This window comes from Choristoneura fumiferana, chromosome 5, assembly GCF_025370935.1.
Source record: "Choristoneura fumiferana chromosome 5, NRCan_CFum_1, whole genome shotgun sequence".
In the NCBI taxonomy this organism is placed as follows: domain Eukaryota; kingdom Metazoa; phylum Arthropoda; class Insecta; order Lepidoptera; family Tortricidae; genus Choristoneura; species Choristoneura fumiferana.
In genome coordinates, this window is record NC_133476.1 from 19,069,823 (window position 1) to 19,092,487 (window position 22,665).

Genomic DNA, 22,665 nt, shown 5'->3' on the forward strand with positions numbered 1-22,665 from the left:
TTTTTAATTCCATTGCAAATTAAAAGTCGTACACAGAGACGACGTGCATGAATTTTACGAGATTATACAAATATAAAAAAAAAATAGAGAAGTACCGTTAATGTAAGATTGGTTTTTTGGAATCTTTTTGTATTTTTTATTTCAATTTTGTTTTTTCTGTGCATCTATATTTCAGTTTGTATCTTCAATTACCGTTAATGTAACAATTGCAATTTATATCTATAAAGTGTAGGTACTGCAATGTTTTTTCTAAAGTAATAGCTTTAGTATTTTTGTATTACCTACAATGCTATTATCAGTACCTACAAATGGCTCATATATATTGTGAGGAGGATCAGTTTCTAGTAGTCTTGCCTAACATGTGCCTAACCTAATGCTTTCCCTTCTACTTGATAGTATCTTGCATTAATGACATGATATGATATTAATGAAAAATACTTGATACAAATTGCTCTCATGTAGATTAGTTCCATACCGTTATTGATACCGCTGTTGACATACCGTTATGCACATTATTTTTTATCCACATCCAGAAAAACTTTGCTTCGTCATTTATAGTCGCTAAGCTACAACTTTATAACTTTACTAGAGTATTATGGGTGGGTGAAGACCAAAAAGTTGCACACTTTAACGCAGGTAGGTAGTTACTTATTTTTAATTTTTTCCATTGTGACAGGAAAATTATCCATACAAATGTATAATTAATTTTCGTGTCACAATGGAAAAAAAAATAGTAATTCTAACTACTTACCTGCGTTAAGGTGTGCAACTTTTTGGTCTTCACCCAGGTACAAATTAAGTCAATACTTTTACTAAAAGTTGATATAGTTTTTAATATTCTGGTTACCGAGAAAATACATGTGACTCCTTATTTACCTATTCAATATTGCTAGCTAACTGACGTTACTATAATTACTGAAAAATAGGCAAATAAAGAATAACAAAGAAACATATTAGTACATTACGCTGGCTGGGTAGGTAGCTACGTAGCTATCCAGCAGCGGAACAACTGCTCCGAAATTCAAAATTCGTACCTATTATACCGTATCTTTTACTCTTCCTTACTCGCGTGAGCGATTTAGGTAGTTAAGATTTCTAACTTCGCAGTATAAAGCCTAGTTATAGAATAAGTAATACAAAAATAATTTCTTACTAGAAGTAATGGACTCAGAAAATAAAGTGTCATCTATATAAGTTGCACAACGGTATGTCGCAGATGACATCTAAAAATTCGAGATGAGGCGACAGAGTGAGGTGCGAGTGAGTGAGCGGAAACGTGACGTGGCTGGGCGTGAGACAAGACATGACAACACGTAACGACACGCGACGTCACAACAAGCCATGCGACATCATTTCAGGATCATGAAGTTGCACCACCCGTCATGTAACGTCACTTCGTGAATGTGACATCGCAAAACAAGTCATAAGACGTCACTAGGTACTTGATCGTGACGTCGCAGAAAATATTTGACGTCAATAAGTACTTGGTCACAACGTTGCGTGTCGTCACAGAACAGAACATGAAAACACATGACATGACAAAACACCAAGTCGTGATTTTTAGAAAACGCTTTTTATTCAATTTACAATTATTATATTAAAAGTAGGTGGGAGTTGACGAAAGTATTTAAAAAAAATCACGATGACAAATTGAAGATCAATAAAGCAAATAAAACAATAATGAACTTTACAATTGAGACTCCGCTCACCGGCGAATGGGTGGCGTGTGAGATGATCCCATACGTAATCCCAAATAAATAAAATAAAATCACATCGAATTGCATCGTTACCGCATTTTTAATATAAAAGTAATAAAAATGACACGCGAGCTTAAAATGCGACCAACATGTGGATAAAAAGCTGTATTTTTTCCCAGTCCAATTTTATTGCAGAGCTGGCGGTTCTATAAGGATACCATTTCATTGGTGGGTATCGTCATCAAAAAGCTATGAAAACGCGCTAAAATGTGAGCTCACTGACAGGCGATAAAGTGGTGACATCTATTGATTGTGGAAGAAAATATACACGATAACATTTCTATTTCCCTTATTATTTCTTCTGTGGTATTAGTATTTTATATTTGTGCCACTTCTGTCACGCTGGGATGATGATATTTATTTCATAAAAAGTTGGTAAGTTAAAAAATATAATGATCCGTATCTCGCCTGCCTTCACAGTCCATATATAAAAAACAGGAAGATTTGCATAAACAGATTTAACCACAGAATGTAACCCCACTAATATTGAATACAATTAATAGTGGGCGTTTTTATCACGACAATGACTTGATGCCCAAAACCAGCGGGTGAAAAATGTATTTATGAATTTTCAAACGGTTTATTCAGTCAATGTCAAAAGTTGTTATCGATTACCTGATGATACAAATGGATATCCAATTTAAATTTGACATTGATTGTATACCTACTTACTTAATTAAGCGTAAACGCTATAAGCCGCAACCAAAATTCTGGACCATTTTTATGCGAAAGCAGAATGGCGAACCTTTATTAGCGAATTTGGCACCTATTATGAGAAATATTAACATCCTCAATTAGTGGCTTGCCCGAATTGTTTTGTCCCGTTCTATTCTTTCGCTGCATCTGCGCGCAAGAGTAAGGTAGAATTTGGCTTGCGTCTTCCAACGTGAACGATCATAGGCGTAATTTTTGTCGATCAGTCAGTCAGTCGATCTCCAAAATTAAACTGGCTTACTTCGACATAATCTCAATTTTTAATTATACCTAGTTGTCTTGGTACAAAGTCCATTATTGAAAAGGAAAAATATCGGATTGAGTCTGTTTAATTCTGAGGGTGCGGTGCGGGTTCTTGAGCAATAAGGTGAAAAAGGCACGTCTATTGAAGAATACAGGCAATACAGCTGTCTTCTTCAACACACATCACTTGTAGACTTAAGCCGGGTTTTGTGACACACGAGGCGGCTCGCTTATTGTAGAGTCGAGTCGTGAGACGGCATGAGGCTAATGTTATTTGCCACAGTGCTCGGATTGAAGTTCATATTATACCTACTCAGCGGGCACAAAATTTGGCCCTTTCTACATACAGTCGTGTTCATAAAATTGTGAGCAAAAATTTTTATTAAAAATCTCTAAATATGACTCTATTATCAACGGCGTAGAGGCGTGTTCAGATATTTTTGATAAAATTTTTGCTCACAAGTTTATGAATTCGACTGTACAAAATTACCTATTACTGCATACATTTGAGGGCCACATTTTTTGCTGCTCAGTATACATTTCGTGCGACCCGTGGCCGTATTGTCTAACGCCCAGGCGCTCGCGATCGCATTCAACCATCTCTTTCTACTCTCATTCTGAACCATATGACAGAAAGAAGTGGTGAAAATTATTGTGATTTCATGTGTGTTAAACAATAACGCCTCTGGTCACTAGTCAACATTGAGCGATACCTTGAGACAATATGGCTTCGGGTCCGATACTATAAGTGGCGGATCTTGGAGTAAAGATAGTTACCAGTTTTCTGTCTCCGGGAGCGGTGAAGGCGGTGCAGGCGCGAGTAAGGCGGCTGAGGTTCCGCGGGCGAGCCGCACGACGACGGTGAGGAGTCACTCGACGCCAGCATCACGTCTAGTAAGTTAGCTCGCGCCTGGAAGATAGAAAAATAGCGGATGAAGTCTTAGGGCCTACGCTAGCTGACAAGGTTTGCACGCAGCGGTTGGACACCTATTCAAAGTAAGAGCAGTGCTAACTGCACGCGCCGCGTGGAACGGATTTTAACTGCACCCGCACCCGCAGCCGTGCGCCCGCTCCGTGCACGTGCACCAGCTAGCGTAGGCCCTTAAGGTCCTTACCCCTAGAAGCACAAGTGGTAGAGACTCGACACATATGCTATTGGCGTGACAGGTTATGGCTGCCTTTAGTAGGCGATAAAACCTTTCAACGATGCCATTGCAGGCAGGGTGGTAGGTAGTATAAAACTAGCCATGTGTATAAAAGTGTATAAAACTAGCCAACTGCACGCACATGCACATGCACGCAACCAGTAGGATTAGTAGTTATCTATCAATCAATCAATCACAGAGATCATTCAACCAAACCGATTTAAGATGATAACGGAAAGAGCTTCATATGAATCAAAATTAAAGATAGAGCTTCTACCAAACTCATATTATAATATTAAAAGTTCAATTGTCTTTGTTGAAAACAAAACATAAAATTTAAAATACACACCAAATTACATACACAAATGTTTTACACACATGAGAAATATATAATTCGAAAAAAACGATAAATTATTTTTGTTAAAATGTGTTAAATCAGGCGTGTGCCTTGCTGCCAAAACAGGAAATTAATAAATAAATTTGATAAATAGTAATTTGTTAAAACGTCACTGTTTTCTGATAACACTGTTAATAATATCAGTTGTTTTGATAATCAAGTAAGATAAAAATGGTGAGACTAAAATGTCAATGGAATTGAGCTGTGTTCCAAATAACCGATAAAGGCATAAAACGTTACGACACAAAACAGTGTATTCAGGACAATTTATCGTTGTAATCACAAATATATTCAATTCCCAAAAAGATGCAGAAAGGAATAACAGTGAATTGAAGAAAACTGCATTTTATCTATCTTATTTCAAATGCCACTTTAGTTTGCCTATTTTTGAACTTGGGCATCATCGTTTAGAGTAGAGACATTGATAAACTTGTACTCTCCGATATTATTTCTCCTATCTTTACTTTGTCGCTTACCTTGGGATCGCTAAAGTCGATGTCCTTTTCAACATGGACCCAGCCAGTGGGCGCCCAAAGCGCGCCATCCTTCTGCGTTCTCTCCTCGCTCTTCACTTCGCTGGTCGTGCCTTCGCTTTGGCGGATCATTCTAGAAAAACCAGTCGATGTGATGTTTAGTTAAGCCAGATGCCTCTTATGAATACCATGTTTTGCTTCATACATATAGAAATAAAATCCTTGAAGATTCAAAAGGTACCACGAAATAATAATAATAGAGAGCACTATGGTAGAGCGCAATCTCAGCCAGAGTCTTTCCAGAATACAACCATCAAAAAAAACTTTTAGGAGCACGTCTGTAGAAACAATCTTACAAGAGGCAGAATTTATGGGCTTGACAAATTGAAGACGTCACTAATTTGAAGATGTAGAATTCAAACACAAACTAACCTGTTAAGTTCTTCAATAACATCCTTCGATGTGGCGGCTTCGTGGAAACTCAGCGTATGCTCTTGCTTAACAATGACCGGTTCGGGCGCGGGCGGCTGCGCAGTGCCAGCCCGAATCCTGTCCGCGACCGGGATCTTGGACTTGGTTCTGTTCGGGGAAGAAGGCGGCCTTTTTCCACCCAGCAGCATTGGTATACGACTCTTCTCTTTACCCCTGTCCTTGGCATCCTTATTACTTACTATCACAGTTTCAGCAGTAGATGTACTAGTCGTATTCGATTCGGTCATTAGAGGCGAGCTCGTCTCAGGAGACGAGTTCTCTTCCTCCTCTGGGACGGTAACTAAGGCGCCCGTGCTCCGTCTGCACGCACTCAGTACTTCCTCAACTAAAGACACTTCAGTATCTCCATTCGCAAAAGGGAAACTCGACGATTTTATAAGACAACTCTCAATATCTGGTCGCTCGTGACTCAGTCCTTGCTTAAGCAGTATTTTCACAGCAGCTTCCTTAAAAGAATCATCCGGGATACGACTAGGTTCTACATCACTCGATCTGGCTTCTACCTTATCCGGTAAACTATCCAAATCAGTCACTTTACTAAGGTCAATGCTCTTGTTAATTTCGTTTTTTCTTTGGACTTTTAAGAGATGATGCTGGTCTAACTCGTTTTCTTCGTTTTCAGTTCTCGCGAACTCGTCGTAGTAGTCTTCTGATTCAGCGTAAGGGTCTTCCCGCTCGATGAAACGTGGAGTGGACCTTGGCTCGGAAACGCCGTCACAAAATTGGATTCTAGATCTGTCAGGTTGTACTTCACACGAGTCATTTTCTGAGAAACTTCCGAATGAATCTGGGCGCGCTCTGTCTTCAGATACCTCACTTCGCGGGCCAATCGACTCATCATCAAAGTCAGCTGCTGCGTATGGAGGAGGCAATTCTCGTATCTCAGATACAGGCCTTGAAGACGCCGAATCTGTTTCCTCTCGATCTCGACAATATTTCTGCTGCTCTGCAATGAAATTAAGTACATTCTGTAGGGCTTGCTCGCGATCTTGCAATGCCATCGCCTGGACATCGTGGATTCTTAAGTGACTGTTAGCGTCGGCGTTTGGCAAGCCCCTTGAAGAGTTTGATGCTAAGCTTTTTGTGCTTTCGTACTTAACAAGACGGTAGAAATCACGAGTGAAATCAAGACCGACGTTAGCACAGTCACCGTCTTCGCTAAGCGCTGTACTTGATCGTTTATCGGGGGCATCTGAAGCACTAGACCATGACCCACCTGGAGAATGCGTCCTGGAACATTCCCAGCGTTTTTCTGAAGTTTCTATGTCATCCCCTATTCTACATTCATCAATTTCAATCGTAGCAAACCCACAATCATTCCATAGGCAATCACCAACATCTTCTTCTAGTTCCAACGCATCATCTTCCCTAATACTTGGCAACGTGGACAGCGAAATTTGACCAGGAGTTGTTATTTCAGCGAAAGGAGACTGCCTGTCTCTGAGATCTTCGCATGAAAGAGATAAGCTCCAATCTTCTAATTCAGCTCTATCGTATTCTAGTTCAGCTATATCTCGATGTCTTTGCTGTAGGGCTGATCTAGCATCATCTAGCTCCAGCCAATGCTGAACATAATCAGCATCGTACTGTGACCCGTCCGCGCGCTCGTCCGCTGTGCTTCCCCAAGAAACCCGTTCAGAACTCGTTGTGGAGACTATTACTGGTCTTCTCAGCGGTCTCTCCGGCCCTGGATTTAAGTCTAAAACTAACATGCCCGAGCTAGGCGTGGGGCTATCGAGGCAACTTGTCGGGCAAGTTGTACCAGCTAGAAGTTTGAGGCAGAGGTGGGAATCGGAGAAACTTCTTACGACATGTTGAAAGGGCAAGATAGGACGGGACGGAGGATAGCTGCCTCGGACACCGGCGAACGCAACACCAATTGGAAAATATATGTAGTCCGCATCAGTTCCTAATAGTCTAGCATGTCTGCGAGATTCTCTTGGATTTATAGACACTATTGTTTGATTGTCAGTTTCATCTGACGCTTCGTTGAGGTCAGGTAGGGCTCTGTCCGCAGCGTGATCGCTCTGTCTGGAGGCATCAGCTTGGACGTCGCTAGACATCGTGGAGTAGCCTTCGTCTTTGGCCCCGCTTTCAGGAGACTCTGCGCCCGCTTCGCCAGTCTCGCCGTTTTCTTCTTCTGTCACTTTATCTGCATCTAAACCTGAAACCAACGAATAACCGTTTCAGAATAGGTACCGTTGTAAAGTTACTTCAGCAAATATATAGGATTGTTTTAGATTTATACCTCTGGCTGAATCTGAACAGGGTTGGGGCATATTAAGACTCAGCGTGGCAGGCCGAGACGGCGCGGCCCAGAGCAACGGATCCACCCCTGACAACGCTCGGGCTAGATTGGCCGGAGTCATTTCCAGACCCTGAAAATTAAGCGAGACAAGTTAGCTACGAGAATGGCTTTAAAAATATTTTGGATAGTTATGAAGCTCGTTTGGTGCTTACGTTTTATTTCCATTCGTGATTATGTTGGATCTTCTGCATCTATTCCATTGTGATGTACTTAATTAGCACTAGTGTAGTAATATAATATTTTGCAGAGCGTCCTACCTATCTAATGACATTTAGTTTCAGTGGAAGTGATTGGCTGATGAAGTTGAACAGTTAAAGTTAATGACATATCTCTTTTTTAAGTCGTTACTCTTGACAGTGGTCGTGGGGGTTAAGGATCAGTGGTGAACCTTCATGACGACTATCTTGGGAATATAGAGTGGTGGTTTCCCCTCGCTTTCCTCACAGCAGGGCTGGAGTCTGGAGTTCGTAATTGGAAATAGAGCCTGCTGCCTGCCCACTTTTACATTAGGTCGCTTCCACCTTTAGTCGCTTAGATCTCATCTACAGAACAACGAGTTATGTTAATGTGAGTGAAATATAGATTTTATAACTTACCTTGAGTTCAGTCCAGATGTCGGTCAGTATCTGATGGCGGCGTTTGTCGTCGTGGCAGAGCGCGTGCGCGGGCGGCGCGGGCGCAGGCGCGGGCGCGGGCGGCGGCGAGTCGCGGAACGAGATCAGCGACCCGCACGAGCCCACATCTACCAGGTGCACTGAGAAAGGACAATAGTTATTTGTTATGCAATGGGTGGAAAGATACTGTTTGGCACGAGTGCTTTACATTGAAACCTTGTTTAAATCAATCACGCTTAAACCAACAGTACCTGGGCGACCGAGCTTTGCTCGGGCTAAAGCTCGATAATAAGCATTTTCCCAAAGATAAGACCAAGCTAGATCGATTTGTCATCCCCGAAAACCCCCACATACCAAATTTCATCGAAATTGATGGAGCCGCTTCCGAGATATTGCTCGTTTAAAGGTATTAGATGATTGAGTAAAGGGACCGTGCCGTGAGGTGGGTGCCCTGTGTGAATAAATTTTCAAACACCTTTGTACATATACCACAACAGTAATCCCTCTTCAGGCGGATGTTATGCCGCGTTGAAACCGAAAAGTTTTCGAATGGAAACCGTGGATCGGCAACCGCAGCTTAGGTGCAGGTTCACGGTGGATGCAGGCCACTTTCAACTGAAGCAAGTGGAGGTCTACGGAGGAGGCCTACCGCAGGACTCCTACGGCTCATATGATGATACTTTTTCTCACCTTGCAAGTCGCGTGGTGTGTGTGGCGTGAGTGGCGTGTGCGGCGTGGCGGGCGAGGGTCGCGGGACGGGCCGCAGCTGCCGCACTAGAAGCGCGCTCAACGCGCGGTTCTGCGCCTCGAGTTCCCGCACGCGCGCTCGTGCACATCCCAGCTCCTCGCGGACACTCTGAAACGAAACGCTACGTTGTTTTGACTTGCACTTGTTGAATGTTTTTAAAATAGGCATAATAATAATCGTCATCAATTCGTCATTGGTTGACGTGATGCTTTGTATTGACGATGGTTTACGCACAGTCGAGTTACACATAGATACTTAGAGTACTTTTACCTACATTTAGTATTATGCACTAATACCCTACACGCGTAAGCAAAATGAATCCTTAGAAGAAATGCTAAGAAAAGTGAAGCGGAACTTTCGGTAAATAAAAGCAAACACTATTTATAAAGACGAAAATAAACCTAGAAAAATCCCTGTTGATTAAGTGTTATTTTATAGTCTGCCATGGTCTAAGGGGCACCAAACCCAACGTTCCTCCTCATAATTATAATAATTTCAAAAATAATAATGTTTGCTGAAGTCAAATACGCCATTTCGTGAATTTAAACAAAGCCTTAATCAGAATTTTGCAGTGAACGCTATCAATTACGGAATCATTTTAAACCCTCACTCTCAGGGATTCTGAGCGTCTTCAAAATAAACGCGTATATTTTAATTACGCTTCATTAGTTAAATTAAATTCAAGCAGAAGTAATTGACAAGCGGTAATTAGAGGGGAGATGGAGATAGAGGGATGGCAACAAGACATTGCTCTCAGTGTTGCCAACTTTACAAAAACGAACATGGCCGCGACAGCGTTGTTTAAAGATTTGGCGGGAGTTTCTTAAATTAATTTAAATCTTTAATTAACGGCGTGTGAGCTTAATTAAGTCGGTTGAAATATCATATTTTCGAAAGCCATTAAACGCGGAAGATAATTATAATTAAGGAAATCAGCAAGTTTTTGGACGGCTTCTGTTCATTAGCGTGTTGAAGTAAAGTGCTACCCGGACATAAAATACTAAATTAGTGGAAACAAAAAAAAAGTATATTTTTTTTTTAGTTTGTATTTTCGATATGGATTTTACGGGATAAGTATACGGTAAAAGTAACAAAATTTGGAGTTGAAATAAAAAATACAAAAAGACTAAAAACCAATCTTAATTAGATTGTTTAATAGCGACATCTCTTGTCCGGGTGAGCGGTTAGTTCTGTCCGATGGGGTGTTGAAAGTTTCTCGATGAGGGCTAAAGCATAGATGTCGCTAGTGAAGCTAAATAAAATTTGTGACTAAATAAAAAACAAACAAGCTGAAATATGTGGTGCAAAGGAGAAATTTGTGCCTGTACTCCTGTCCAGTGGTGGTGTAGCGGTATAGTACGCTGCACGGAAAGCTGAGGACCTGGGTTCGATTCCCAGCGCTAGTCTCTTTTTCTGGTTTTTCTATGCATCTTTGTTTCAGTTTGTATTTTCGATATAATTTAAGTAGTGTTATTACGAATAATTGACTGATTTTGAATTGACTTTACTTTGCAGAGGTTTACGTCAGTGGCAACAGTTGCAGTTACATTTTTTCATTATTTTTATGAATCCGTGCCTCAGTTGGCAAAAACGGAACCCTCATAGAATCATTTGTCTGTTCGTCCGTCCCTCTATCAAGTTTCAGCGACTCTTCTTCTCACGAACGTAGGTACTCGTAGGTTAGTAAAGCTGAAATTAATATCAAATACTCAAATCTGAGACAAAAATCCAACTTTAACCTCAAAATCAAACGTCAACCCAATCAAAAGATACAGGCAATGTATTTCCATAGAAATTGCCGGGGTACCAAAACCTATGGTGCCAAGTAGGGTTCTGGTTTTCCATGAAACTTGAAATTGAGTATGAAGGTAGCTCTGTCTATCTAAGTCAGTATCCTATAGTCAGTTACTATAAATTGTATTTGTATTTGTTTCAGGCAACTAGCTGCATAATTATACAATACGATACAACAATTATCTCGCAATAATAATACTATTAGAGCTTGTAGTGTAATAATAATATTCATAGTTGCCAACATCATAATGCATTAGATACAAGAACTACTTGCTAACACTATCTGTGTATCCAGCCGTGAAATTGTGACCCGCATAGATGATGATTAAGTACCTACCAACTCCCATCTAAATATTATTTCATCATTCGACTACACCATTATAAAGTAATTAAAGTCCCCGAGCTTATGGCTTGATTGATCATCCCTTGACGAGTTTATTGATAATATAATGCTTTAGGTATGCAGATATAGGGGAGCCATGTGTGGAGCGTCTTGAGGAATTATCTTAAGTAATAATTAGAGGGTAGAGATGAAAGCCTGTGTGTCATAATATTGGGTTACAGATAAATTAGGCGGAAATTCACATCAAACTGTAAAGGTGTTGATTACAGGTAAGTAAGAACAATTATTTTAATACACGTTAACGTCCCAAATGGAGTTAGATTAAAGCGAAAAGCAGTAAAACGAGAGCCATTAATACTGGCTCCTGTAAAAGTTACTTTATAAAGTTAAACGTATCCACAGAGAGCACCTGTTAAACTTTCAAAAACAATCAAATGAACGCAGCCGTTCCGAGCACGCGGCGCCATCTTTGCTAAGTTCGCGCTAAAACTAAAAACAACATGGCGGCCATTCACAAACTGGATTTAAACGCAAACACTCGCATTATCGGCCAGATTATGTCCAGATTACTGCGGGCCAGGGCCTGGGAATTATTACGGTGCGGGCTAAAACCGGGACGTCCCATTTCAAGCGATTTATGTGCGAATGTAGCACCGCGTAATCCGCCGCGGGAAAACAGGTCGCCTATAATTATGAGAAAACAATTTCTGGGATGCATCTTAATGCTTTTAGTGGATTAAGAGATACAGAAATTGCGTCGTGTGAAATATTTCGGGGCGGTGATTAGGCCGGTTTTGTTTTTAGGGATTTTGTAGGTGCTTAAGCATTGTTATAGTTGAAGTGAATGCCGTACTTCGCTCAGCTTTTTTCATGCAGAAATTCAAGCTACCACTTGACAAACTTTCATTATAAGTGTTCATAGTTTGTCTATATTCTCTGCCATCAAGTGCTTTCACTCGTGTATGCCAGCAGCTCGTTCATCAGTTCAGCAGAACAACAACAACACCGCCTGCAACAGCGGCTGTACCTTTTACGACAGCAGTACACGCACTGCTTGCGGCAAAACCACTGCTAACGGCGCTGTACCTTATATGACATTAGACAATAGATCTTCTGGGCGTCGCCAATTAGTCACCGCTCCCGTATCCGCAGGTAATGGTAGTCTAATCGGCGCCAGCAGCGCTCATGACAAGCCTGTTTGTTCGCAGGTAGCAGCGGATGCGGCGGCTTTGCATGCAATAGCTACTGTTAAGGCGGCTATAGGTACCTGTCGTGCTGAAGCCACTGGTCTCGCGATCGCGGACAGCTGTAGCTACGCAGCCTGGCAACAGCGGCAGTTAATTTTCTGGCACCATAGCATGGCAACAGCGCCATTCACAGCAGATATACCTTTTGCGACAGGAGCGCGCGCACGACCTGTTGCGCGACGTCGTCGAGCCGTCGCTCGTGCTCGCCGGGCAGCGCGCCGGCCAGCTGCGAGCAGAGCCGCTCGTTCTCTGCCGTCAACGCCGCCACCTGGCTCTGGTAGTGCGCCGCGGACGCCTGGAATGGAGGGGCATGCTCAGCGATACTATATTATACTGGTTTATACTATGACGCACAGTGAAAGCGCTAAGCTAAGGTTCCCAAAAGGCGTAAGGCGACGTGGTAAGTACGCAGGGGCGCCAGGTGAGACTCCTGTTAACTTGAAACCTAGGCAATTCGTAGAAATCGAGTTGTTGCGGGCTTCATCATTGCTAGCTACTTTATCCTATTTCAACTAGCAAGCTACTAAACCAGTAAATGGGCCGCAAACTGAATTAGTTTGGGAATCGTTGCACTAAGCGAAGAACGCGACTACGTCCTTTAAAAATTGTTGCAGCCCAAAATTTAAAAAATATGACTGAAAGAAAACAAACAACATCAAAATTTTGTTATGCTTGGTATTTTTTTGAAACATGATCTTATCCATCTACTAGTTAACGTTAGATTTCAAAAAATATGGTCGTAGCATACCTACGTATTTTCATTAGGTACCTAAAAGACCTTCTTTTCATTAGACACTGTCTAAATCGAAATCTATTTCGATCAAGAACCGCCCGCCGTGGAGGTTAGTTATCTCCCGGAAAGCAATTAAACATCGTATTTAAACGAAACGCTACGTTAATATTTAGGCGTATTTCCGCGGCGTCACTCGTCACACCACTCCCATTATAAACTCTTCTAAAAAACTCCAAAAAGCCATCATTCGCACTCTTAATTAAACCAGCTAAAAACCAGCGTATCTTGACCCCCGCGCAACCACCCATCTATGCCGCAAAACATACTAACCGAATTCCCCATTCATAGTCAGAGGTCTTCTGAAATTTGACACGAATTCAATTCCACCGCGTTAACTAGGCTGTTTATTTTAGGAATGTGGTCTTTAGAGGGTTGTGATAGAGTGGTGTTATGCGGTATATGTTATCGTAGTAGGGTTTTCATTAGTCGTCAACCGAGGGCGAGACACAAAGAGCGTGAATCCGTTTGTCTGTCCGTCTGTTGAAACAACACGCGGTTGATACGGCAAAGGGGGAAGCTTCAATAGGCATAGCCGCTAATTTGAACTTTTGTTCCTGTTTTCGGTAGAATACTTAATGGTTTATTTTTGAACCAAAAAATCTTTTATTTTTGAATTTAAAAGACGCCCTTTGTTTTACTTTTACAATACAGCAATAGTTAACGTTTAAGGAATGACAGTTTCTTTTACTGAAAGAGTATTAGTACCTATAGAGCTTTTGCTATAGTAGATTAGCCCCTAAAAGAACATATCATTGCACGAGCATTACACACACAATACACATAAGCACTATATAGTGCTTCAGCACAAATTACAACTCAAAATCACTGATATTTTTTTATTAATACACGTATTAACCCACGCAACATACCAACGCAGTTTTACTTTATTACGCAAATTTGCATTAATTCCATAAGAATAAGTTTAATTTATTGAGTGTTATTGTTTACCAAAACCAATGACGTTTATGACGGCTGCTTAAAAATAAAAGTAAATATTTACGGCCTTATATTATACGTGACATTGACGAAAAAAGTTTGGAGGTTGTAGGTTGAAGTGCCCATAGACAAAATTTAATTACAATTGCGGACACAAAAAGCAACCGCCAAATTCTCATCAATTTCACATTTTAAATTAATGCCGACATTGCACCGTGAATTTATAAATTTAATTTATATTTGGAAACGTAACCGCAGCTGTAGCTAATTAAACTGAATCGCACGACTGTAATTGCTTTTCCATCAATGACAAAATGAAATAACTTGCGCTCAAAACACAGCTACAAAAATCAAAATGTTGTAAGCGTTGTTATAAATCCATTCCAATTTCGATCTTGACACGACTTTATTAAGCCTGAAATTAGGATTGATTGTTGCGACCTGATATGCCTTTAGTTTTTAAGTTGTGAAGGTGTTTGGGTCTTGATTTGACGGGTTTCCGTGAAACAGTTGTTTGTGTTTAGTGAAATGGGAAATACCTGCCATGTTTTGGAGAATTCTACGAAGCCATTCCCTATGGAGTTTATTACTTTAGGTTTATACAACTTTGCAAACTGTGAGGTATATTTTAACAACATATTGAAGTGTAAAATTTAAAGCAAAACTGGACTGTAGAATATTGTTGAAACGACTACATTTTAGAATGTTAATTACCTAAGAAGAGAGTATGCTGAATGCAAGAATATTACTGTAAACAGTTGTAAATATATGTATGATCCAAATTTAACGCAAAAATATTTGTTCTCACTGTTCTGGATGTATGTGTATGTCTTTTTCATAGATTAGTCAGCTTTTACCTTTGAGTATTTATCTAGATAAATTCTAGATAAATACTCAAAGGCTTACAAGTGGAACACTGTTAAAACAAATAGTCCTTTTACTTGTATTTATTGGAAATTAAACTTACTAGGGTCCATTAAATAAAACTTGCATCCGTTTATAGTTGGTAACAATAAGACAGAAACAAATTCAAATCTCAGAAAGTATATCATTTATAATCAGATCAAAAAACAAATCAAATAAAAAACTACATTGAAAAGATGAAACGTAAATATTCCTGTATAAAGTTTACGGAAAAGCATACCGACGGCAGTTAACAAATTAAAATCCCTTTCGTACCACAAATATTTGTTTTATCAATTTAAGTTACGAGTAGTATGAAGGCTTTAATTAATTAAAAAGCCGCGTTGAATAAATAAAGTAAAATTGTTACAAATATGAAAATATCATACTGAACGCTCAAGTATTTTGGGGTTATAGTAATTCTATTGGACTGGCTTGATAGTTGCTAAATATGCTGGGCTTGTGGGCATAACTTCGGCTTTGATGCCATGGAGAAATTAAAAAATAGGCTAGTTCTTTATGGAAATCTTCTCTGCACCTGTATGATATTCAAAGCATAGTTCTGCCAAAATTCGTACTCCTAGCGGCTATGGCTGTTTAAATCAGTCAGTCAAGATTACCTACGTGACGTACTCATTTATAGTTACACTTTCTGATATATATTTTTTTGTGCAATGACCGCAATGTGGCTAGTGTTTTTTCTATAGGTACACAAAAGATTAGACATTGATTTGTTTGAACAAATAAATGCCTTATTTCACGCGACTTCTTCCAGCACACGTTTATAAATGTAATCGACTGCATAACTTAGCCTCTAAGATCATTTGTAATTCAACTTTACAAGAAGTCCAAGAATATTTAGCATATGGAACGCATAACTTACAAGTGTAAAAATAATTGGTTAAGTTCTAAGAATTATAAGTACTAAGTACTCCTACTAAATTTGAAATGAGTAATGAACATGACCATTTTGTACAAATGCATTACCTGTCGTTAGCTTCACGCGACCAAGTAAGTAATGTTCGACCCCTGGTCACTGATAAATCACAAGTCAAGTCTTTACGTAAATCAATCTTGAATATTATTTTCAGTAGCACAAGGTTTCATTTCGATCTACCTAAAATAAAGCATGCGCCCTCTATGCTTTGCTTAACCAGTGAAAATGTTCTTTTGTCGTTAAGTATGAGGCACACAACTTGAATGCTGTATTATTCTTGTTAGAAATAAATTTGAAAAGGAAACGGCATGGCGTTGAATAAATAGTCCCTGAGTACGACTTAGGCGGTGAATTTATGTTGAAATAAATCATACAATAATTTCTGACACGTAAGTGTAGAAATTTTAGAAATTAACTGCATTTATCTTATAACTAAGGCCCATAATGCATGGGTTTGCTGAGCTGAAAATTGAAGTTAACACATTTATCATCATTTTAGTTCTATTGTTTAACGGTCATACAAATAAGAACACACAATCATTATATTTAATTAATTACGTACTATGTTTATACTTTTCTTACAACATGAACACGTACACATCCACATAAATCCCTAATTGACTCAAACACTCATGACGTTGCAAAATCATCCCATCAAATCAACACAAATGGCTTAAGCTACGTCAAGAAGATTAATCCGAAAATAGTGATTGTTTCGTACAAAGGCCCTTTCACAGTGGCGCCGCGGCGCGCTGCGGCAATAACTGGAATTAAATGCGTACCATTAATCATGGCATGCAGTACATCATTAGTGTTGTAAGGCGCAGCATGTCAACGGCTTTGATGTGCGTATTCGATTAGGCTCCGTGGACGTATATAAATAGTCTATGGATAGAGTGCCTATTCGTTAAACCTTAAAATGGAGGAAACTTAATACTTTGTAATAATAAAATCGAATGAAACGTAAATAAAATATTAAAATTTATTTGCAAGCCCTATAAAATTTGGTCATACAGTCAAGGGCAAAGATATCGCCACTTCCAAAGTTACAAAAATATTATGTATACACGACTTTATGCACTTAACATTAAGGCTGTGTATAGATATTTTTGCAACTTTGGCTGTGTCGATATGTTTGCCCTTGACTGTACATATACCTTATGGTCATGGGAGAAAAAGACATAAAATGTGTATGTGTGAGTCCTATTGCTGCATTCTGAGCATGTTTTCTACTTTTTTAAATGCCCGACACAAAGACGGGCGTTATGAGTTTGACGCCAATGTCTGTCTGTTTGGCTGTGGCATCGTATCTCTCAAATGGATGGACCGATTTCGATGCGTTTTTTTGCGTAGAAGCAAGTTTCGTTACGATAGTTCTTAGCTATGTTTCTCTGGAATAAGTATAGACATTATTGAGATATTGAATTTCGAAATTACACTGTCGGGAGTTTTTAACTTTTCCATGCTGGTTAAGTTATTTTGAGAATATGACATATTTTTATTTATGAAATAATTGAGAAACAGTTCTGACGTTTCTGTTTTAACTAAGATACGAGATCTCAAGTAAGAACTATGTAATTAACGATTTGAGACCAATATTACGGCAGCAACTAGGAACAATGGAGAAGGTTCCAATTAAACCGAATTATCTAATCTCAGCCAATCGAAGAGGTTGTGAGTTGAGGTTATAGGTGCTAAGGCATGAGCGTCAGCGATTTTACCTACTATTAATTTGATGTGCTGTGCCATATTGAAGGCAAAATTTTTATTATTTTATTATGGTTTGCATAGACACAGTACATTTTGCATTTATAATATTTCTTCGGAAGTTTGGATGGCCATGTCACATTATAACATTGCAATGGCTTCATTTATATAGGTGCAGCAAAAAATGCTACATTTATCTCACGTGTCACCTTACGACGACCAGATGGCCTAGTGGTTAGAGAACCTGACTACGAAGCCTGAGTCCCGGGTTCGATTCCCGTGTCAGATATTTGTATGAAAATACGAATGTTTGTTCTCGGGTCTTGGGTTTGCTATGTATTTAAGTATGTATCTATATAATTATATTTATCCGTTGCTTAGTACCCATTACACAAGCTTTGCTAAGCTTACTTTGGGACTAGGTCAATTGGTGTGACTTATTACTCTATAAGTACCTAGGTCTTACATTTTTAGATTTTATTACACTAAGGGGCTGTTTCACCATCCATTGATTAGCGTTAACCGACGGTTAAATGTGATGCCGTCTCCGTCTATTCGAACAAAACAAATAGAGACGGCATCACACCTAACCGCTAGTTAACACTAATCAATGGATGGTGAAACAGCCCCTAAGATTACGATTCAAATAAGTAGATTTTTTTAAAAGAAGATAGCGATCACAGTTAATAATAGTATTACATCGCTTTCGCTTATGTTCTTAAATAAAGTATAATAACGTAACGGGAGTATTATTAACCAAATAACCGAACTAGTGAAGTTTAGGCACATGGGCAGGAATCCGCGAGTTCGGATTATAAAGGGGAGACCCTCGTAGCTACAAGTAGCTATTAGCAAATACGACTCAATATAGTTAGTGCTTGATATACCGCATTTAGTTTAAATATGTTTAAAACATGATTTAACACATAACATTTTGATCGACTATTACTTGTTAATTAAAAAGTCTACTTAGCCGAGATATTTTTCTTTTTAAATTCGTTATAATGTACCAGCTTATGTTATGGATATCGACGGGCTGAAGTGAATGCTTTCTATCAGGTGACTAGCCTGCTCGTTCCCCCCTTTAGCGTTACCATTCACAAGTGGTAAAAAGTTGTGTGCAATTTGGAACATGAGTAGTGTATATTCAAGCTTCACTTTTCGAAAGTTTCCCTAATTTTTAATTATCTCCGGTAAATATGCCATTTTGATACACATCAACACGAAGACAGAAGTTGCTTTTAAGCTTTTTTTTTTTAATTAATATTATCATGCGATCAGTCGGGGGGCTATGAGCAGATGAGTTGCGTGACCGATGGCGTGTAGAGTTGGCTCCCCAGCGAGAGACCGCTCTATCTGTGGCTGAATCTTCATATTAGTTGATCCAGTTCTAGGATTCTGCGCCTCTTAAGACGTCTTATCTGGTCAGGCTCAGTGAGTAACCCTGCCAGCTGGTTAGGGGTGCATTTTAAGTAAAATAAAATAAAGATCACAGGACACCTTGACACTGACCCAGTCCGAAAGTAAGCAAAGCGTGTATCATAGGCACAGGCAATGAATAAATAGATAGACACCCAAGACTCGAAAACAAAAGTTCGTATTTTTCATACAAATATTTGCTCCGACCAGGGGTCGAATAATGTGTTCCCCTAGCCATTATAAATGGAAATGAAACAAAGGCAGTTTCTCCTATGGTTGAATCGTATTGTGCCTCAGCGCTGGCATTTAATTGGTTTCGTTAGTCTAACTAAGCGGGCGAATAGAAAAGCGTCCGAACCGCGCCAATACCGGTTCTGTACCGCGTCCTTACCACTGTTGAAGCCGAACTTCATGCTAACTGGAACGTAACTACAACTACCGGCTGCTTTCAGTATACATAGGTGGTAGTTATGTTGCAGTTGGAATGCAGTCCGCCTCTAAAATGAAGAAACATAAGAAAACAAATAAAACTATAAAATGATCTCGCTATACTTTAAATTTATCATCATCATAAGTAAGAGATGCACTGCTGAACAAAGTCCTCCCCCTTAGAACGTCGCAACGAACGACAACTCGCCACTTGCATCCACCGGTTGCCTGCACTCTTAATGTAATTTTCTGTGTGTCTCTCACCTCTGACCAAGCTGATGGTACTAAACTAACTTTGTAAATATTAACCTCGTAAGGCCCATCGGCCTAAATTTAGGACATACGTCAAACAAATGTCAACTTTTAATAATTTACATTATCTAACAACTGGTAGAATGGTGAACGGTTGTGTCACTCTGAAGATGAGCTCTGGTTGAGTTCGAAACGCGTCAGTGTAGTGTGGTGGTGGTGATGGATGGGTTTGTGTGATTTGCGTGTGTTCTTACAGTGTGGAGGTGGAGGAACTGCATGAACACGAATATTTTGCATAAGCTTAGCTATCGTAAGTTCGCGGGTGAGCAAGGAAATTATTTTAGTTCATTGACATTATTTTTCAAATTCAAATAATCGAAATTTTTCGTGGGCCGCAGGGGGATAAAATAAAGCTCTGAACAATAAAACGTTACTTCTTTAACATCAATACATGGCGCAGCCGGTAGGATTTAACATCAATACAGTGGTCAGTCCATGTAGTGCAGTAGTTCCCAAACTTATTTTTCTCGTGGACCACTTTCAAAATTTTACTGGTTTCGATGGACCCCTGCTGCTACATTTCTACCACATTCTTAAAGTCGCCAAAAAATAAAAATTGTGTCGCTTCTGAGTTCTGTCCAGTCGCTTGCCCTTTTAAAATATTATCTGCTTAGTTAGGTACTTAAAACAATGTAGGTAGGCCCTTATAAAAACTATGCTTACATTTTGGCTCTTTACTATCAAAAGCAGATAAATTTTCGTGGACCCCCATTAACATCTTATGGACCCCCATTTTTTGTTCACGCCTACGTAGACCCCCAGCAAGTATCCCGTGGACCCCTGGGGGTCCACCTGAACCACTTTGGGAATCACTGATCTAGTGGAAGGCCTGCCAACACTCCGTCTTCCGGTGATTATTTATGCGCGAGACTAAACCTTCTGGTCACAGAATCGTCATTACTCTCTTGATTTAATAAGCAAAACTTCATCTCGACAAAAACGACGTTTCGAGGCCAACTTTGATTTTCCCTATGGACCTTGCTTGTTCCGCCCGGGCAGTAACACAATTACCAACTACCCGCAGATTGCGTAATGAACAGCTCGCCTTGTTCGCAGTTTAAAATGCAGTGAACTTTGATATCGCGATGAATGTTTTCAATTAGAGGTTGGAAGTGCAACCGCATTGCAAATTGAGGCATTAAAATAAAATATTGTTTCATGGCTGCTTTGTGGGTTGTATGTGTGGTTCAGTAAGTGTTCTGTGTTGTTAACCCCCGACGCAAAAAGGGCGGTGTTACTAGTTTATCGCCAAAGTTTGTCTCTGGCATCGTAGCTCTCAAACGGATGGATGGGTTTTTTTTGTGAAAGCTAGATTTTTTTCCGTGGTTTCTAGCTTTGTTTATTTAAATTGCTCCAGCCGTTTCTGAGATATTGAACTTTGAAATGACAATATCGTTTAAAAAAATTCTACGTTGGTTAGGTAATTTCCAATAAGGGTTTTTGGACAGGCGAAATATCGCTAGATGGCGTTAGTGACTTGAGATCCGTTTGACATTTGCGTCATGTTTGTGATTGGTTACATAACTAAATGAGCCAATCGCAAGCAAAACTGAGCAAAACTGCAACGTTTCGTTGTTTTGGACATTAATGTCTATTGAATATCCTGTGTAATCCGTTACACAGAATATTTCAATAGACATTTCAATCGTATTAGCAGTAATTTAAAAATAACATTAATTAAATAGGTATACGAAACGGTTCTCTGCCTTTTCCCAACTCATATTTCCAAAATGTTTAATTTGCCAAACCGTTGTATTTGCCAACTCAGGATTTTCTCTGAAACTATTTTTTTTTTCGGAATTTTCATGAAACAAACCTAACCTAACCTACTGTGTTCTATAAAAGCATAAGTAAATACACTGAGAAAATTATTGGTTTCGGAGAAAATTGAGAGTTGGGAAATTATTATATGCAGCACATTTAAAATTTGTATGCCTTGCGGCACACAGTGATACTTCAGATAGAATTTAAGACCTTTGTACCTACATCATATGGTCATATCATACCTGTGTTAAATAAATTAATATTATTGTTATTATTAATAATAATCCTGCGAAAAAGCAGAACCCGATACGAAACATTTCTTGAACACGCATTTCGGACCACAGAGGGTGTGTGCGATGAACATATGTTTATCAAAAGGTAATAAATAATATTGGAATCGCATTTCATTAGGTATCACACACACTGTCAATGGTCAAAATTTGAATATAGTATCCACACGAGCGTAATCCTTAAATATCCGTTTACAAAATAGCATAACCGAGTAACTGGCAAACACAATTAGTGCGAGAGTGTAAATGTGGCGGAGGGGCAGTGATACGATGCACCCTAATAGGGCTGGGATAGTCGATGGAATCGCCACGGATCAGCGGAACTATCGATAGAGGGTAGAATGAAGGTTGTGACGTCGATAGGTAGGTATTTTGTTCCTTGTTTTTTGAGAGACATTGTCGGGTAGCTATACAGGATGATACCGGGGTCACGAGGAAGAGTGAAAGGGGTGATGGGGGCATTCACACTGAGCAACTTTTACTATGGGACCAGCCAATCTAATCAAGAGTTAATTGATCGCTAACTATACGAAATGTATGGAAAAGCAGATTTTTTTGCCATTTCGTGGCTGGTCCCATAGTAAAAGTTGCTCAGTGTGAATCTCCCCATCACCCCTTTTACTCCTGCTCATAACCCCGGAATCACCCAGTATGTAGATAGGTATTATAGTCAAAAGAGGAAAAGGAAGTTTTTACATTGTAAAACATGATGTGCCTGTAAAATCATTCTGAATTTTATTACAGATATTTCAACGCTATAGAAAGCGCAGGTTCACGATGGGTGCAGGCCGCTTTTAACCGACGCGACTGGTGGTCTATGGGGTAGGCCTAGGACCTAGGCCCTAGGTCCAACAGTGGACGTCCTACGAGTGATATGATGATGATTTTCAAGAAAAAAAA

The 22,665-nt window shown here is 39.7% G+C and overlaps 1 protein-coding gene across 6 annotated transcripts in view; it reads right to left on the reverse strand.

Annotated features, from left to right (window-relative positions):
* The window catches only part of LOC141428332 (uncharacterized), a 609,788-nt gene that overhangs the window by 4,379 nt on the left and 582,744 nt on the right, over positions 1 to 22,665 (reverse strand). For 5 of the 6 annotated variants that reach the window (XM_074088283.1, XM_074088282.1, XM_074088286.1 and 2 more), the window contains 7 exons: positions 12,418 to 12,570; positions 8,834 to 8,999; positions 8,126 to 8,283; positions 7,470 to 7,599; positions 5,162 to 7,385; positions 4,733 to 4,862; positions 3,492 to 3,624 (listed from right to left, as the gene is read on the reverse strand). In XM_074088283.1, the coding sequence (XP_073944384.1) occupies positions 3,492 to 3,624; positions 4,733 to 4,862; positions 5,162 to 7,385; positions 7,470 to 7,599; positions 8,126 to 8,283; positions 8,834 to 8,999; positions 12,418 to 12,570 (3,094 nt within the window). The remainder of the gene's footprint in view (positions 1 to 3,491; positions 3,625 to 4,732; positions 4,863 to 5,161; positions 7,386 to 7,469; positions 7,600 to 8,125; positions 8,284 to 8,833; positions 9,000 to 12,417; positions 12,571 to 22,665) is intronic. The other variant, XM_074088284.1, reaches the window with a different exon arrangement.